This window comes from Gymnoscopelus braueri (assembly GCF_963280865.1).
Source record: "Gymnoscopelus braueri genome assembly, chromosome: 6".
In the NCBI taxonomy this organism is placed as follows: domain Eukaryota; kingdom Metazoa; phylum Chordata; class Actinopteri; order Myctophiformes; family Myctophidae; genus Gymnoscopelus; species Gymnoscopelus braueri.
The window spans coordinates 49,343,713-49,363,566 of NC_137607.1; the positions used below are offsets into that span (position 1 = coordinate 49,343,713).

General features: G+C 41.2%; 2 protein-coding genes across 2 annotated transcripts; both read right to left on the minus strand.

Annotated features, from left to right (window-relative positions):
• Positions 1 to 6,864: 6,864 nt before the first annotated feature.
• cUnh1orf52 (chromosome Un C1orf52 homolog) lies at positions 6,865 to 13,206 on the minus strand. The gene is made up of 3 exons (XM_080430696.1): positions 12,755 to 13,206; positions 9,438 to 9,648; positions 6,865 to 8,566 (listed from the first exon to the last, which is right to left on the minus strand). The coding sequence occupies exons 1-3, from the start codon at positions 13,037 to 13,039 to the stop codon at positions 8,418 to 8,420; spliced, it is 645 nt and encodes a 214-aa protein (XP_080286822.1). The 5' UTR covers positions 13,040 to 13,206; the 3' UTR covers positions 6,865 to 8,417.
• A 986-nt stretch (positions 13,207 to 14,192) lies between these two features.
• LOC308087117 (glutathione synthetase-like) lies at positions 14,193 to 15,626 on the minus strand (the record flags this gene model as incomplete). The annotated part of the gene is made up of 1 exon (XM_080430818.1): positions 14,193 to 15,626. The coding sequence occupies one exon, from the start codon at positions 15,624 to 15,626 to the stop codon at positions 14,193 to 14,195; it is 1,434 nt and encodes a 477-aa protein (XP_080286944.1).
• Positions 15,627 to 19,854: the final 4,228 nt, after the last annotated feature.

Here is a 19,854-nt window from a genome sequence, read left to right on the forward strand (position 1 = left end):
TCTCTCTCGCTCTCTCTCTCTCTCTCTCTCTCTCTCTCTCTCTCTCTCTCTCTCTCTCTCTCTCTCTCTCTCTCTCTCTCTCTCAGTCTCCCCCCTCTCTCTTTTTCTCTCTCTGCTCTTTGTTTTTCTCTCTCTCTCTCTAGCGCCGCTCTCTCACGATCTTGACTTGCAGCAAAAAAATATTTGGAATATTTTCTGGCGGGGTGAGAGATCTTGTGCACAAACTCATGTGCAAAGTTTCTTAGTAGAATAATTAGGCCTATGTCATTTTTAATTACTATGTCTATCATATCTATCTATCTATCTATCTATCTATCTATCTATCTATCTATCTATCTATCTATCTGTCTATCTATCTATCTATCTATCTGTCTATCTGTCTATCTGTCTATCTATCTATCTATCTATCTATCTATCTATCTATCTATCTATCTATCTATCTATCTATCTATCTATCTATCTGTCTGTCTGTCTGTCTGTCTGTCTGTCTGTCTGTCTGTCTGTCTGTCTGTCTGTCTGTCTGTCTGTCTGTCTGTCTGTCTGTCTGTCTGTCTCTCTGGCTGTATTTCATTCATTACCCCTCAATATGAATTAAACTAATTGAATTCAAATCATCACCTTCACTGATAGCTGTGAAAGCATTTTAGAGAAAACGTGTCTGAGGCCAAAATGTACTATGTGCATGTTCCACAATTGATAGATCACCAAAGCTTATTGGACTGACATTTTTATCTAAAGTGTATCTTGATTAATCTTTCCTCTTTGACCTCCCATCCAACCCATGAACCCACCACCCCCCTGCAGCACAAACCAGGGCATTAATGGGCAAGACAAGCAGGGAAAGGAATGAAACATACATCACTTGAACCTTAAGCCACTTGTTTGCTGTTGTCTTTACTTGGAATGTGCGAGAGGATAAGAGTTGCTGAAAGCTCCAGTGTGTGTGTGTGTGTGTGTGTGTGTGTGTGTGTGTGTGTGTGTGTGTGTGTGTGTGTGTGTGTGTGTGTGTGTGTGTGTGTGTGTGTGTGTGTGTGTGTGTGTGTGTGTGTGTGTGTGTGTGTGCCCCCCCCCCCCCCCTCTTTCTCTCTACAAACGGACACATAGCATCCAGGCACTGACTGGATAAGTTTCCCTTTCGAACACACCTGAAGAGCCCATGACTGAGGGCATTTCTTGTCAGCGCCGAGTCATTCCTGCCACCATCCTCCTCCAGCCACGCGGCCCCTCCTTCAGTAAAACATGATAAGCATCTGTTATTACTCCTGAGGAGCCGTGTGGGCCCTGACGCCCTCACTGACTAGACCCTGTCTGGGCAGATATTCACAGGTCACAGCCTGCAGGCACCATGCCCTGTGTGTGTGTGTGTGTGTGTGTGTGTGTGTGTGTGTGTGTGTGTGTGTGTGTGTGTGTGTGTGTGTGTGCGTGTGCGTGTGCGTCTGTGTGTGTGTGTGTGTGTGTGTGTGTGTAGAAGAGAGACAAGAGATATTGACAGAGAGAAAAGTACAGATGTATTAATAAGGAAGGTTAAAAGCCTTTTGTCTGTCCACACAGAGGAGACACAACTGTTCAATGCATGGGACATGGCTTGTTGTGAGACTTTAGGCAAAAACATGTCTTGTCCTGGAAATTGACCACACCACAGCAGCCATCAAGAATGTTTGATTGGCTTACTGTCTTATATTTGCTAAACACTAATGACTGCATAAGACTCATTTAATGCAAAATATTGTTTTTGTTTTTTTAAATTAATGCAAAGAAACGCAGTTCATACAAAAGAAGCACTTTTCAATTTGCTCTGGAAGCTGTCTCAGCAATTTCAGCCTGCTGGGAAAATGAGGAAGCTTGTCTCCATTTCTCTTGTCTTTCTTTGCGTCAACTAGTCACTTGCCCTTTTTGTGATGGCAGAGGAAGAACATCTGCTTGGCTGGCCCCCTTTCAGATGGCCTGGCCAGGGAGTGGATGAGAGAGGGAAAAAAGTGTGGTGTGTGTGTGTGTGTGTGTGTGTGTGTGTGTGTGTGTGTGTGTGTGTGTGTGTGTGTGTGTGTGTGTGTGTGTGTGTGTGTGTGTGTGTGTGTGTGAGTGTGTGTGTGTGTGTGTGTGTGTGTGTGTGTGTGTGTGTGTGTGTGTGTGTGTGTGTGTGTGTGTGTGTGTGTGTGTGTGTGTGTGTGTGTGTGTGTGTGTGTGTGTGTGTGTGTGTGTGTGTGTGTGTGTGTGTGTGTGTGTACGTGCTTGCGTGCATGCGTCCATGTGTGTGTCTATGTCTGAGAGTGTGTGTTGGGATACAAGGCCTTGCAGCTGTCGGGGTTCTCCTCATGATGGCTGGCCATTGTTCCAGGTCCTCTCTCTCTCTCTCTCTCTCTCTCGCTCTCTCTCCCTCTCTCTCTCTCTCTGTCCCTGGCTGGTTTATGGGCCTTCCCCTTTTCTCAATGCACACCGCAACTAAATTTATGTCCTTGGACCTGCAGCCTTTCTCAGAGCATAAATTAGACTGGCGATCCCTGTCAGAGCAGCTTTGCCAAGGGCCTCCTACTTTACGCTCCAGAGAATCACATTTACTTCATAGCTATTCACTCATATGTTACTATTGGAAGAAAAAAGAAAAATAGCACAGGAAACCTATTGTTTCTAAACTTTATACCCTAAGTGTCCTTACATGCATCAAAGTACTGCTAATGGATATTTAATTATTCAATCATCCCCTATTTATCTCTTATTTTTTTCAGGTAACCAAGATATAACTTTTACAGACACCACGACAAGCAAGAATCCAGATAAGATATCTATTCTATTCTTTATATTGTGGGATATGGGACTCTTACAGCAATGACTTGAAGTACAAAGATTGGTTCTTTGTACCAACTACCAAGGATGTTATAAAGAGTAAAACACAGTAACAGCCAGGCTGACAATGCTTGATTCCTTGCTTTAACAGTAAATTAGAGGTCTCGCTTGTAGCCATTTTATTGTGATGTGTCCATTTAGCCAAAGTAGCCTAGTCTTTGTAATACATTTCTACAAATGTGAAATGGTGTGAATGAAAACCAGCCACTCAATAAACATTACATGATAAACAGTTCGTACCCAGTGTTTTGATCAGTTCCACTAAAATAATGTTGCCAAATTAGATGTATGCAACATTTATCTTAAAAAGTCATCACTGCCAGCTGACAGGAATAATGAAAAGCTGTTCTTGTAATTCAAATAAAGTTTCTCCATCACTTTTGCTTTCCAAATTTCCAGAAAATGTCCAGCATTTGAAAAGTGTGATTCTCATTCCCAAGCGTTTTACATGGTAGGTATTCAAATCAACAGGCTGACTCACCTCTTCCAAGATGGCAAAGCATCTCCTGTAACCATTGGTGACCAGTCCATGTAAAGGCCTGTGTGTGTGTGTGTGTGTGTGTGTGTGTGTGTGTGTGTGTGTGTGTGTGTGTGTGTGTGTGTGTGTGTGTGTGTGTGTGTGTGTGTGTGTGTGTGTGTGTGTGTGTGTGTGTGTGTGTGTGTGTGTGTGTGTGTGTGTTACAGACTGATACCATCTCTAACTGGGCTACTAACCAGTAGCCAGGTCAGTAGCCCTGTATCTGGCTCATCTCTTTCTCTTTAAACAGACATACAGGGACACACACCAACACACACACACACACACACACACACACACACACACACACACACGCGCACACGCACGCGCGCGCACACACACACACACACACACACACACACACACACACACACACACACACACACACACACACACACACACACACACACACACACACACACACACACACACACACACACACACACACACCTGGCCTGTCTTTGTGTCTGCTCTCTATCTTTATCAAGTCTCTGACATGTTTATCATGATAGAGGTCAGACTCCTCGTCTCCTGCTACTGTGCTTCACCATTGTCCACTTAAATGTCCATTGCTGTATTCAGACTTATTCAGACTTTTTTTTGTTCAATATAAAAAAAGAGGTAAACATGTTTCTTTATCTTCTTGCAATTGTGTCATTTGGAAGATCTGTTAAACGTTGTTAATTTCAAGAGAATTGTCCGTTTTCTTCTGAGGGAAAAGAAGATTAACAACATGTTAACATTTCTGTCAGTCTTCATAGCAGTTGACCCTTTGTTAACCCAGGAGGAATTTTAGTTGTTACCTTTCCCCTGGTTCTCAGTATTAACAAGAGGGTTTCATTTTCTGTAAACACTGACGTATCTTTTCATTTGCCACAGCATCTAAATATTAGTTTTTTTGTCCCTGAAACAGAAGTTTATTTTTCGCTTTAATCAAGACCATATTATTGCTATTGGTGCCACTGGGAAACAAGCCCCGACCAGACATGTGGGGTTTTGACTGAGATCTATCTTCCACTGACTTTATTTCTGGACATGTAGTGCACATTTTCAGTAGTTATTGGGTAGGAGGAGAGAGATGGAACTTTTCTTTAGGTATATTCCATATAGGGGAAATTGTTTGACTGTGTTAGGTGCCATCAGCTGCCATTACCACAGTATTACCACAAACTCCAATATCGTGTTACTTTCTGACGCTGGCTTGGAAAATTCCACTGCTTTACAGCGCTGTCTAAGCACTCTTGCCTGATGTTTAAACTTTGTGATGAAAACGTTTTGAGCAACTGCGTGTAGTTCTGATTTTTTCCTCTCACTTAAAAAAGATAATAATGTTTATTAGGCTACTTTACAGCACCACACTTTACTTAGATAAATAACATAATTAATATGCTACATATCTTTAACATAAATCGAAAATGACAGATTCCAGAATCCCATGTCCTTAAAGGTTCTATGACATTCATTTTCACTTTATTTATTTTTAAATGTTTTTGGGGGGTTTTATGACCTCAATTAACTTTGAACATTCAGTGGATTTTCTGTGGTCTGGGGTTTTCTGAATACTTAGGCTGAAAAGTAATCTGTGATTGGCCCCTGGACTTTAATGTCACAGTCCATTAATCCCGCCCCCTCTCCTCTCCGCCCCTCCTCCCCCTATCCATTCCTTGGGGGGGGGGGCGGAGCAGAGGCGATGATTGACAGTCAAAATCCCTCAACAGCGACACCCGCAGGCAAAGATAATTATTTTCATTGCAGTTGAAAAGGCTTTAGAAATCAGAGAGAAAAAATCCTGCCATGGATCACTGGAGTGGATTTTTCAGTTAAAACTTTGAATACACGTTTGAAGGACTATGATAAATACTTTTAATGTGTTGTAAAACTGAATGTCATGAAACCTTTAACCAGTTCTAGAGAGGGGTTTTCCCTTGAAACATCTGTTTCACACTGTTGGTCAGTTTGCTGGTGTGAAAAGCAACTGTTTGCTTCTAGAAAACATCTGCATGTGGCCCCAGCTGCTGGCAGAGCGGGTGATAGAAGACATGAACAGTGTGCCTCCCAGCAGCCAACATTCTCTGCGAGCCACATTGACAGCTCCCTATCCTGGCACTTAGCAACAGGCCTCTCGGGGGTAAATATAGTCCCTGGCTAGGCTGAAGATTGTAAGGATGACAGACATTTTGAGGAAGTCAACAAGCCAGTGGAAATGCAGGGAGCCAGGATGTTACAGCTTAATTCATAGCCTGTCGTACGATGGCGTCGCTTGCCAACAGATCTGCATGGCTGCTCTGCAAGACTGACAATAATGAAGGAAAGACACATCTGTATGTAATGTTTCTATGTTTACTTGACATAAAGATGCTGTGAACATACAATGTTCTCAGCTCACAGCAAGGTTTACCTAAAAAAAATACACTTCTTTGCATGATTTAGCATACAGCCATATAAGGGATTAATAATGACCTTTAACACCGCAGTGTCCAACTTGAAAATGAAGGACATTTGTAATAGGATAGCATATCTACAAGATGTATTCAAGACTTCAAGTGCAGTATAGCTCATATAGCATTATGTACCTCATAGGGTTCAGTCTACTCTACAATGTAGACTTATAGAGACAAACATGAGTGGAGGATCGTGTGAGCATATTTCATGTAATTATAGGCAGAGATATTCTCTTTTTCATGTATTGTGTGAAGATCAGGATAGTCATGTCTGAGTGGGGAGAAAACATGCCTTTCCAGCTGGTAAGTGGTAATACAAAAAAATCCAGAAAAAAGCTTTACACTGTAGATATATCACAAGAAAACAGCTAGGCTAAAATAATTCAACAAAACAAACACTGACATTTTATATTTTCAAGTGACACAATGCCATTCCAAGAGTGAGAACATTTATTTTCTGGGAAATGTCTTCATCTCCAAAACTGGTGGTGTGAATCATTCTTGAAGAAGATATGACTCCACTGTCCAATTCTCATGAAATTAGTCAGAAAGAGGAGTTGTTGTTCGTAAATATGGCTGATAAAATCAGTCTGCTGCGGCTGTGCAGGGCCAGGTAAGCATCTCAGACAAGGCCAGGCACATACCTGGAAGCTGGAATTTTATCAGAAGCATATTTACCATTATTTCTTGTCAACCCATGATGACAGATAGGCCAGGAATTCCTGTGATCACTAAACTGTTGCGAAGTAAGAGTTATGGAAATGTACTTTTTCTTCTTGAAATTGCTTGATTTGCTCCATTGCTCTCGGATTTGTTTTCAAAGGAGAGTATGTATGTTTGAGCCAGAGATTCTCAGGGGTGCATAAAATAATCCCATTTCAAATACATTTAAGATCTGTTATGCGGCCAAGACAAGCAACAAGCCAATTTCAGTCAAGTAAAATGTTGGCATCTCTCTCTTATCCACACAAAGGGGTGCATTTCTTAATGAGATTCTGTATTTATTTTTTGAATTAAACAGAAGGTCTCTACATTACAATAAAAGATTAGATCAGAAACTCACCATCAATAAGAAATACACAGTTTATTGCATCTATGGTGTATGACAGGTATTATTTTAATTAAAACATCAATCAGTATACTGTTGTTCAAACGGGTACAGATTTGAAGATTCTGAGAGCTTCACTCCCAAACACAGAAAAAACAACGTCCTCTTACGTTGAAATAGTGGGAATGAAAGCAATGATTACCTTCACATTTTTGATGTAATCTATTTAAATATCATGTTGAGGCTGGTGGAGCGTCTCACTAAAATGTGAACATGAGACTAGTAAGCACACAGTCATGTCAGTTGACCTGGAAGGAACTAATGTGAACATATGAAGAACACTAAGCACAGGGTCCTTTGTTGTTGTGTGTGCCATTACACAGAGGGGAAGCCACAGTCATAAAACCTTTCAAGACAAAGTATGAGCTACATGTGACATCTAGTGGCCATAGGCAGGAAAGACACGTCAAAACTGTAATTAAAAAATAAGCGAAATATTCATGAACTCTGTCAATCTAAAAGAGCGCCTTACATAAAAAATATACTGTCTCAATAGACTGGGGAATAGGGTGCATATATTGTTTCTTTGGGTGCAATTTAAGGTCCTTCCATGTCCATTTATCACTTGGATATTATTTCAGTATTTGTTTATTTTAGGCTTCAGCCTTTTGATAATCATGTCAGTCCGATAGTCTGAGAAATGTTTTGGGGGCCAATCAAAATAAGCTAATTTAAAGTAAACCCCTCACAATTAAAGGGTAACTTTAACCTAAATCTAAGGATTTGTTCGATACATTTTTACATATACTGGCAGCAATTTTTCAGCACCAGAGAGCGAGCTCTCAATACAAAGAACATTGAGAACGCATTGAAAAGTATAATGACAGATTTTCACATGACCTGCTCACAGTATTATAACGATAGGATTGAGGTTTAAAATCAGAAAAGTTGCCCTTTAAGTTAGAGCTGAGCAATATTATAAATATATCGATATTGTGATGAAAGACTAGATATCACCTGGAATTTGTTTATCGTAATATTGCAATACAGATTAGACGTTGTTTTCTCCTCGTCTTAAAAGCTGCATTACAATAAAGTGATAACATTTTGTGAACTAGCCAGCACCAGCAAGTCTGTTCTAGCCGAGTGAAATGAATGTGTTTTAACCACACTATTATTATACTATGGTCGTTTCTCAAAATGTTGTGTGTAAAGATCTGCTGAAAACACATCGTCACATCATCGATATGGATGTTTTCAAAAATAAGCCCTACTTAAAAGGCCGAATGACCAGCCAAGATGCCACTAACTGAATAATTGAACATTCCATTCAATATCTGGATACATTTAAAGCAAACATAATTTATCTAGTGTGGTAACATTGATTTGTGGGCATATTATCAGCACAATTTTACAAATCATGGCACCCCATAGCCAAAAGGGCACATCATATTGTAGATGCCATCATGTACCACCTCACTAGTCCATTTGCCAATGTCTGTTTAAATTTCTTCACTAACATAAAAATGTTTGTTTATGTTAGCAACTGATGCTTTGTTGAAAGCAGGCTTCACTCTGCCTGCTGCCTGAGGATTCTCTTCTCTTCCTCTACAAAGCTCTTGTCAGAGGTGGCTTGTCCCAGGTCTCTCTTTCTCTTCTCCTTCTGCTGGAAGGTCTCCACTCTGCGTTTCTTTGCAGACGCTGCCTTATCTTCCTCATCTAAAGTCCAAGGCAGGGGAAAACAGGGGAGCAGTGTGTCAGACTTAACCACTTTCAATGAATGAAATGAATCTATTCTATTAAATCCTAAAGACTGCTCATGCCTGATCAGATTAATTCAAAAAGAAAACGGCATCTTAGGTCTGAGCCTGTGCATGCTTTAAGAAACTAACTGTTCTTGCTTTTGATTTATATTTTTCATAATTGATTGTTTTATTATTTTATTTTATTTTTTCATTTTTTATCTTTATTATAGCATAACAGATGTAGACTGGTCTGGGATGGTGTGAGAGCCCTTATGTGTATGTTTTGTTGTTGTTGTTGTTGTTGAATGTTATGTGATTGTTTTGTATCAATGTTTGTGTGTTGTGCCTGAGGACCCCCTGGAAGACGAGATGCTGCATCTCAAGGGGTTTATCCTCCAATAAAATTTTCAAATCAAATCAAATCAAATCACATGAATGTCAGTGTGTCAGTGTTGGTCTCTTACACAGGCTGAAAACCCACCTCTTCAGGAAACACTACCCTGACGCCTTCCACTTAGCCTTGCCTACTTGTTGTCAATTATTTGTGCGAGCTCTTGTTTTATTGGATCTTGTTTATTTCTGATACACTTATTGGTTTTATCTCTTGCTCATTTGATTTTCCTATTTGTCTCATCTGTTTAAGAAAGTAGGTAGCTGATTATTGCACTTTTACCTTAGCGCCAGGTATAAATTACCTTAATGTAATGTTACACATAACTAAATCAATGGCTCAACGTTTTCACATTGAACACAGCCCACGCCAGAACAAAGCTGACTTTTTGTAATAATCAGGCTGACTACTGAAATAAGAATATATCCCACTTTGAAGGCCCTGCAGTTCTAACCTGAGTCAGAGGGTTGCTCCTCTTCTGGCAGGAATTGGGCATTGCCAGTGTGAGGCTGTGGTGCGTCCTCTCCATTGTCCTCATAGACATTGGACCACTTTATGGCCATGTCCATCCCTGGGGGGGCTCCCTTTTTCTTTTCTGGTTCTGTGGCATAGCTCTGGGGAGGGGGCACTGCATTGGTCTTCCACGGCTTAAACTCTCTGGCAGGCTGCAGAGAGTAGAGGAATGAAGACAAGATTAGAATGAATGGGTGGGTGGTGTGTTATCGCGTTCATTCTTGTTGTGTTGCAGTAATATGTCAGCAACACAACAAGAAAAAACAACAACTAAATCAACAATTAAACGACTGCGACAGTGAGAACACCATATTGAATATTAGCTCTAGAATGGCTGATATTCCACACACTGCATGTATTCAGCCAGTCAGATGTGCTAGTGTGCTGTTATGGGTGCAGAGTGTGGTCACCCTTCCTGGTTCAACTCAGAAATGTGTCACCTTCAGAAGTTGTCCGATGACACCGTCATTGTCAGCCGCATCACAGGGGACAACACGCACATAGGCCTGTCACAACTATTAAATAATCGTCTAATCGCAATTATTTGAGATAATCGCTATTATTTTTGCTAAATCGTCATAATAGTTTCCATGTTGTAATTTTCAAATATAAACTAGAAAATGTGCTCCTCGGAGCACAAGTCTCCGCCAGCAGACCCGTGCTATTTTAATCAAATGAAATCACTTACCCTATCTTTAACCATAGTTCTCTAGGAATGTTCTAATTCTTACTTAAAATAGAAAATGTATCTACTGTATCTAATGAGATACAGTAGGGTAAAAGATATATCTTTTAGTTAAACAGAGATTGTAGCAATCTTTGCTGTGTCATGTTGTCAGCATTTGTGGCTCGTCTTCGTTTTTTGTCATTTAGGGATTCTTTGTCTCTGTTTAGTGTTCTTTCTCTCTGTTTCTTAGCTTTGGCCTTCTGCGCCTTTGCTTCTTCATCAGGTTTCAGATGATGATTGATTTGCTGCTTCTTCAGTTTGCGTAATGGGAGTTAGTTTCATTGTGTGATCTCAGCCTCTCCTGTCTAAGCTATTTATATATTTATATTACATATTGTGATGTCACGTGAAACTGACCAATGTTAGGTGTTCTCAGCTAGAGTCGTTTCTAGTACTTCATGAGTTGCTATCTGGTCTCTTAGGGCGGTTCTGAGGGCTGACTTCACCCTCCTCCCTTCTCGTCCCCAGGATCCACCCATGTGAGGTGCTGCGGTAGGATTGAAGCGAATGTGAACCTTTATTAAATCTTTGCTTTGCTTTGCTAGATGATTACTAGTTCCTCCGGGGAACGGTCTAGTTGGACTTGCTTTAAGAGCGTTAACTCGGCTTCCGGTAGGTATCTGCATCTATGACAGTTTCTGTCCTTGCCGCCTCGTGCTGTTACCTGGGTTGTTCATACGTACGAGTCGCCTCGTGTTCTAACTGCGAGGGTTAACTGTACTTGTAAGTTGTAGGCTTACGAATATCAAGCAACGGTGGTGGTAGCACCAGTGTAATTGTCACTGTGGGGGAGCTAGTCTGAAGATAATCCAGAGTGGACTCACCCGAACTGAACTGGTGTAGCAGGCAGTGATCCTAAGGGTAACATAGGTAATATAAGACCAAGGATAGTGGTTCCTATGACCAGGATCTTTATTATTGGGTAGTTGTAGTTAGAATGCAACCTGGTTGCGGTGATTTGTGCGGTATTCTTGCAGTGATATTCTTGGGGACTCTGGGAGATCATTTCCCCAAGATCCCCAAACCTTTGAATACATCTTTTTTAAAGCCAACATTTGTAACTCTAATCTTTGCTTTTGGGGGTCCCTGGAACAAAATATTTTGAGATGGGGGTCCGGAGCCAAATACATGGAATTTTGGGGGTCCTTGACATGAAAAAGTTTGAGAACCACCGTTCTACCAGACTGTAATGGCTAGTGCCCTCTTCTCTTCCAGTTGCATGAACAAGCTGGCTCTGTCATCAGAGCTAAAACGGACAGTGTGGAGAGGTGGAGGCAGAGGTGACAATGAGTAAGAAGTTGGAGAGTGGAGACCTTCCTATACCCTTCCCACCCCCTCCAGAAGGATAGCGGGTTGGTTGGCTTAGCCCCAGGGGTACTGAAGATTCATCCTCCCCAGAGAACAACAAAAGGACCTGGTTAGTCCTTCATGCCGGCAGCCCTGAGGCTTTTCAATGCAGCGACAGGACTAATGTCTCAGAACGGTTGAGTTTGTTCAGCTGGACTTTTTGGGGTTCTGTTACTGTTTTGCTATTGTTATTGGTACTAGTGTCTAATAACGGTGGTGTTTTTGCTCTTGGACTATTTGGGGGTTATTTTTTACTCTGCTGCTCTAACGTCCATTTTTTGTCAAGACTATCCATACACAGTACTGTACTTTACTGTAGTTTTCTAACCCCCCCCCATCTGTCCTATATATTATATATGTATATTATATTTAATGAAAAATCGCCACTTTTCCACGAGATGAGAGTACACACGGAGCGTTACAAATTAGAATGCCACCACCGACATGAATAATCCCTTCAGGAAAATATCGAGTGTATTGTTACGTGGAATGGGTGGGGATATAATAAACTTATACACAGTATAGAATATCTGCCATTCTAGGGCTAGTTGACTATGTTTAGTTATCTCAGCACGTTACCACTGGCTACATCAGGGGTCTTCAACATTTTTCAGCCCAAGGAAGGACCCCTTAGCTGCGAGAGATGAAGCAGGGACCCCCCCAGTACATATTGTATACATTTGTGTTGAGATTAAACTTTTTCATAGATTTCATATGTAGATGGCTTCATAGACAGTCGTTTGACAGCCCTATCATCAGTGTTGTGTCAATTCACGTGTTTTTGTTTGATTTGTTTACACATTTAAAATGTTGGATTCACGTTCATGTGTATTTTCAGAGAGTTAATCTTTTAAACCCTCAATATTTAGTCAACTTCACCTTTGTCTGTGTACTTGGTCTGCTCTTTTTCTCCTCTACAAACTCTTGGGAAATAGCATGTTCCCCATCACACAAAGACTTGGTGGACTCCTTGTAGTAACTCTGAGGACCCCCTAGGGCTGGGTCTTGGGACCCCCTGTTGAAGACCCCTGGGGCGCTACAACTAACGTTGCCTACATTAGTTTGACCTCTTCAGGAGCCTTTAAATAATCCAGTAAAGTAAAAAATCCTCAGAATTGTACTTATAAGAACAGTACTTGAGTAAATGTACTTAGTTACTTTCTACCACCGTTTTTTTTTTTTACCTCTTCAGGAGCCTTCACTGTGCGACTCTCCCAGTCGATCTGCTTGTTCAGCGGGTTGTACAGGAAGGCGGGTTTGGACACGGATCGGAACAGATCGTCGGGTTTGGGCAGGGAGGGACCACCGGAGGAGAGACCACTGGCGGTCCGCTTGGTCCCTTGTTGTTGGGGATTCGACTTGGATCTCTCGGTTGACTTCTGCTCCTCGTCCGAGTCGCTGCTGCTGTCACTCAGATCGTCGTAGCCCGAGAAGAAACGGAAAGAGTCCGACTTGTTTTCGTCAGTCATCGTGTTGTTACTTGGAGCCTATTGAGTATTCAGACGATGCTGTGTTCAAATAAACTTGTCTGGTGTGTGGAGGAGATCGTGCGATTGATTGTGAGTGTTGTTGTTTAGCAGCTTATGGTATTATTATTACTCCATTTTGAATAAGCCTCCAAAACAGTCGTAAGTCGTTCGCGTAACGTCGCGAAACGACAGTCGCAAAAACGATTTAGAATGGAAAGTGAGTCGCCCTCAGGGTTGCCAGATTTTGTGTGAGAAATAAGCAGCCAGGTCTATGAAAACAGCCCAAAAGAAGCGACTAGGCTACGGCTATTTTCTTTTAAAATATAAAAAAGAATCTTGAAAAAACAAACAAACATGAAACTTGAAACATTTTAACATCACAAATGTTGTATGGGGGCGGGGGGGGGGGGTCCTGGCACAATATTGACAAAGACATAATTAATTTGGGGGTCCTTGACATGAAGATGTTTAAGAACCACTGGTTTAAACAACATTAGGAAGCAAGCCAAATAAGCAACTACACTTAAAAACAAGCCCAAAAAACTGCAACCCGCAACTTGGCAACTACCAATATTTAATATTTACGAGGCGACTTTACAGAAAAACAAGCCGAAAGTCGCTTATAATAAGCCGACATGGCAGCCCTGGTGAGTCGCCCTCTGGTGGTATGTGCTGGTATCCTTATTTTTTTTAACTCTATGGCTGGTATGAGTGGGATATATCCAAGGAGTAGCCAAAAGTAAATGATTTATTTATTCATTTACACGCCAAAGATTTGGAAGACACGGAATATTTTAGCTTGTTTTCTCTTCTTTAACATAGGGATGCAACAGTTAATCAAACTCATCTTTTGAGTTTGATGTGATTAATAATGAATTCATGTATTTTGGGCAGATCTACAAGCTCACTATGCATCATGATGTGAAGCGTAGTGAGCTTGTACATCTGTTATGTTTACTATCATTGACTTTGCACAACACCGCTGTGTGACTAAGTATAATATAGTGCTAAAACTAAATTACCTGTTCTATAATTCAATTAATCGAAAATGTAATCGATAGAAAGTAATTGAGTGAGACTTCAAAAATGATCCTGTTGTGCAGCTCCAACAGAGTCCAGAGGAGGCCAACAGGACAGGAGCCAGCGTGAGTTATCAAACTAGGAGAGGATTGTCCAGCACAGACACTCCGGCTGCCACGCCTCCATCGGCATGTTCAGTACTCTTTGTCCTCAGCAGATGACCCACACATTCATTCATTACCATGTCTTTGCCCTGCCTAACATAAGCTCCAAACACTCCCAGTTCACTGACACAGCTGCTGAGCTCGATAGGTGAGCCTGGCCTCAGCAGGTAGTTGTGCACAGGACTTGGTCGGATCCTATCCATGAGAATGTACGCTGTCCTCTCATTACTCTCCTTCACTCGCTCCAGTACCTGGCAGATGTCTGATCCGTAGACATTGTTACCGCCTCCTTCCCTCTGGGGCTTCAGGACAAACTGGTCTGGTTGAGACAAAGCCATTGCCACCGTTTGGTCTCCCTCGGGGCCCATATCGAGTGTGTAGAGGCCAGTGAAGGTGGCTCTGATCTGCTCCACCACCCGGGGCTGCCGAGGGAAGAACCTCTCCAGGACTCCGTGTCTGGCCAGCTCCTGCTGGACCTTCTTGGTTCCAGCCAGGTGGGTTGAGATGTCTGGACACTTTACAGCTAGAGAGCGCTCCATCAGCAGACGAGCTTCCCAACTCTGTTCAGAGGTGTAGTCCTGAGGCATGTAACCGCTCCTGAAATACACCACTGCAACCTCCTGTCCATCTACGAGTAGTCTCTTGTCCTGGTCAAGGGATGCCGTCATACATACATCTTCAAAACGTCTTCTAATTGTAGGAATATTTTTCTTCCACAGCTCATTCTCAATGTACCGATGATCAAAGATGTTTCTTTGAGCCTCTTCAACCAAGAACATGACAAGCGCTGTCTCTGATCCATAGAGCTCCCAGGCCTTCTCTATCCCCCTGACCAGACCTGCTGCTGGGTTGTTGTCTAAAACACGTCTGCTCTCCTCTAGCCGACCAGCCACTCTAAGAATATGCCGATGGACATCGGGTGTCCGTGAGGAGAGACCCCCAAAACTTGCAGCAATGGTGTTTATCTCAATTTGCTTCAGAGATGAAATTCTTTCCTCTCTCTGGTCCAACATGTAGTCAGACCGATTCAGACCCAACACAATAGACTGAGATCTTCCTTCTTTCTGAATCTGTTGATAGATACTGAACAACCTTCCAGTAAAATCATCGACTGCGATGGTGCTGGCAAGAGCCTCTCCCAGAAACCCAGAGTCCTGGCTGATTTTGTCCACCAGCAAATTGAAGTGTGTCTGCACTGCCAGAGCCTGCAAAAACACAGCTTTGGACACAGGGGAAGGGAAGAGTGTGAAAGGAGCATAAGTCACCATCTCTGAGGAGTTGGGGCTCTCTTTGGTACGCATTAAGACTCCATGTATAAGAGCTGCATCTTTTGCCACTGTCACCAAGTCATTGACCAGTTTAGCATTCATCAACATTTCCTCTGGTATTCCTTTGGCAGCCATTTTTATTCACCTGTCCTTGTAATGCTACACGCAAATCCACAATTTCAGTCATCAGTACTGGAGGTTGATGGAATACATTGAAGTTAGGACAAGTGTATGAATACACTATTTTGAATGATAAACTTTGTCAGATAATTGGTTCAGGGAGAAAAAAGAGATCACACATTTTCTGATCACTTCTTTTTCGATGTGCACACTATACAATTTATTGAGCTATCTAAAGAGCAGAGTTTCTGTCTGGGCAGCACGAGACTGGCAATTCACCTGTCAACATTATAGGGAGAAACCGACTGATATTTAACAGCAAACAAATGAGCTAGAATTATAATGTAATACTAATATTATTATACTTGTTTAAACACATGAAATTAATTGAAATCTATGACATTATCTATGACGTATAGGCTATATGACTCCATATTTGGGCAAAGTTTCAGCCTGTTCCCACTGCCTTTGACCTCCATTATACATACTATATAAATATAAAAGAACATGGCGCCACTTGATGCAATGAAAGTGAAACATTTAATTCCAACTGTCTCATATTATAGCACATATTATTTTATTTATGTCAGGTCAGGTGATAGCATTGTTGTCCAACAATAAATTAACTTTGTTCAGATAATAACATATGATCTCTCAATAGGTCCACATTTTCACTAGCCTGGCGTAGCTAGACTATATCACAGAGTGCAATTGTTTTTTGCACTCGCAGATTCGTCTGGTCCCAGGCAAAATTTTCACAGTACAAAGCTCAGATTGTCCTGGCCAGATTACTGTGTGAAAAAGGAAGTTGTCATTAACAATATAATTTGTTCTGTATGTTTAGACAAATTTGAGAGGAATTCCAAAATGGACAAATCCAATTTATGCCTCAGCTCTCCCGTGATTTAGAGTAAGAATATAGACTACTTACAAATCTACCCATTTATCAGCAAGCTATCTTATTTGAATACCAGTATAACACTATACTACACTTAATCTACAGTGTTGTTATAAACTCCTCAAAAAGAGTGATTTGAGAATTTGTGAATAATTTTAACAACATTTTTGCTCTGTTATACATGCATTGAAAAAGTCTCTGTCAGCAGAAGAGCTGGTGATGATCTTGACAGAGCACTTCTGAAGAGAGAGGCCTACTGGATCTCCACTCTCAACACCCTTGCCCCTAATGGCCTTAACATAGATTTTGATTTGAGACCTTTTCTTTGACAGCTTTTAGAGCTTAACGTTTATAGTTGGTCATTCAAACTCATTTCCCTCTACTCCTCTCATTTTGTAATGTTCCCTTAGTACTTGTATGATTGTTCTGCATTATAATTTCTTTGCAAAACTTATATTCTCAGTATGAATGTACACAAAACAGTTTCTGTACATTTAACTGAATTGCAACCTATATAGGTCAGTATAATAGATTGTCATAAGGTTCCATTGTAATCTGGCCTTCTCTATTTCACTAGTATGGAACTCACCTGTCTGATCTCTCCTACTCCGATTTTTGCAATTCACATAGTGCTGTGAGGTATGCTAGATCTTTTTGCTGTTCTCTGTTTTAGGCTATCCAGATTTAGCCTCAAATGCATTTTAAATATTGTTGCACATCATGGGTTTTGTAAATATGTTTGTGTATTATGGATTATGTACCAAACCTTGATATAATTGTCAATGCATGATTCTTGCCTGCTCAAGGTTACCAGAGATCAGATATAAATTGCCTGTCACCTCTAATAAATGTAGATTATTATGCTGAAACCTTCATATCATAACATGCACTTGTGGTACTACAGTGAAACATAACTTGATGTTTTTAATCCAAGAAGTTAAGGCTGGAAGACCCTAGTTAATACTTGCACTACTAAAATAACAGCACACTGATTGCTTGTATCTTAGATCTTACAATATATTATTTATGTTGGGATATATTAATGTGATTAAATTCACTTTGACTCCAAAATGTTAGTTATATATTTAATGAAAGAGAAAACTATATACAACAATACAATAATAGATAATATATATATATACACAACAATATATACATACAACTGATTAGAAATGGACTGAATTCTTTTTGGAAAGGAAAATATGACAGCAATAACAATATGTGGGGGAGGGATGGGGAAGGGGAGAAAAAGAAAAATATCGTTTTTTTTACTGATTTATATGACTGTAAATCATTCCAGACGAGCATGAAGAGTAGGCAACTAAACATTGTGGGCACCTCAATGTTAAATTGACTACCTTTTTCCAAAATGTAAAAAATGAAGAATTTGGTCTGAAAGTAATGTGAAGTATACATGATTTGAACATGCATGGTACATCGTTATCAGACCTAAAGTCTTCTGTTTTTTGCCCATGTGATTGGCTGGTCACAGGTTTGTTGCAATGATAGAAGTATTAGGCCTTAAATGTCAAATGTTCAAGCATGTTCAGATCCTCTATACTTTACATTACTTCCATTTTAAAAATGATTTATTTTAACATTTAGAAAAAAATTGCCAATTTAAAGGTAGGGTAAGTGATATTTTTTGGTTAAAACAAAAAGTATTTTGTTAAAAGGTTAAAATACTATATTCTGATAGTAATCATTGCTATAGAGTGTTTGTTCAGTAACAGATGTCTCCCTGTCTCTCCAGCTCTTTAATAAACAGAAAATACATTTTTCGGTACCCATTTTTAAGCTTAATTTGTATAGTGTTCCAGTTAAAATTTTGTCTGCTCATTTCTTAGTGTCATCACTTCCAATTTCACTTGTTTAATCTATATCCTGATTGAGTTCTCTGTCCTGGTTGGATAAAATTGGAAATGAAACTCTAAAAAAAAAACTACAAAATACATTTTCTGTTTTATAAAGAGCTGGAGAGACATGGAGACTCTTTATATGAATCAGAATCAGAATCAGAATCAGTTTTATTGTCACATCACAGGTTTACAAGGTAAAAGAGTGGGTGAAATTCTTTTTTGTACATCGTTCCCATCGCAACGTTAGTTTCCATAGAAAGAAGAGGGGGGGGGGGAGAAGAAGAGGGTGGGGGGGTAAGTGGGAAGGAGATCAAAACAAGAGAGCAACAGAAGGCCAGACAAGTTATCTACATATTTACAAATTACCTGAGATAATAAAAACTAAAAAAAACTAAACTAAGGTGCCTGAGCATAGCAGCAATGTATTGTATACTGTGCATGTTATACTTATACTGTGCATGATAGACAATGGACGTTAAGGTGCTTAGAGGAAAAGGAGCACAATAAAAAGACCAAAAAAAAGTCAGTGCGTTATACAAGGGATTAAGGTGCAAAAGGTCAGTGCGTGTCCACCTAGAGTGGACTGACCCTAGTATAATCCGCAAGTAGCTCCATGAGAGAGTGCAACAAAAAGTCATTTGTACCTGGTGTAGTCCACAGGTGTGTCCGAGGGGGGGCTAAAGTCCAAGTCATTGTCCCTGGTATAATCCACAGGTGTGTGTTCAGGAAGAGCCAGAAAAGAAAAAGGCTGCTGAACAAGGCCTATGCCTCATCCAGGCTTATTCCCCATTCAGCATTCTGACAGCAGCCGGATTGAAACTACACCAATACCTGGTGGTGGAACTCTTGATACTGCGGTAGAGCCCCTTGCCCGGTCGCGGTCGTTGTAGGGGGTTGAACAGTCTGTGACTTGGGTGGTGCTTGTCCTTGATGATGCGCTTGGCTTTGAGCACGCACCGCTTTTTGTACAGTTCCTGGAGCGCTGGGAGCTCGATTCCCATTATCCGCTCTGCCGATCGCACTACTCGTTGTAGGCTGATCTTTTCTCGGGCAGTGCAGTTCCCGTACCAGGCCGTGACACAGCCTGTTAGGATGCCTTCGACAGAACTGTTGTAGTACAGCCTGAGGATGCGACGTCCTACTCCGAGCTTCTTCAGGCGGCGGAGCCAGTACAGTCGCTGCTGAGCCTTTTTCCTCACGTGTGTGGAGTGCGTCTCCCATTTGAGGTCCTCCTCGATGTGTACTCCGAGGAACTTGAACTCGCTGACCCTTTCCACTGCAGCACCGTCGATGAGGATGGGCGCATGGTCTCTCCGCGGCCTCCTGAAGTCCACGATCAGTTCTTTGGTCTTGTCGACGTTAAGAGAGAGGTTGTTCTCCCGGCACCAGCGTGCTAGTGATTTGATCTCCTCTCTGTAGTCAGACTCGTCGTTGTTGACGATTCGGCCTATCACTGTCGTGTCGTCCGCGTACTCTGGACAGGACA

Coding starts and splice junctions, on each gene's coding strand:
- cUnh1orf52 (XM_080430696.1), bottom strand. CDS start 13,039: ATGACTGACGAAAACAAGTCGGACTCTTTCCGTTTCTTCTCGGGCTAC. Junction 9,649..12,754: donor CAGTGAAGGCTCCTGAAGAG/GTAAAAAAAAAA, acceptor TACTCTCTGCAG/CCTGCCAGAGAGTTTAAGCC. Junction 8,567..9,437: donor GGAGCAACCCTCTGACTCAG/GTTAGAACTGCA, acceptor CTTGGACTTTAG/ATGAGGAAGATAAGGCAGCG.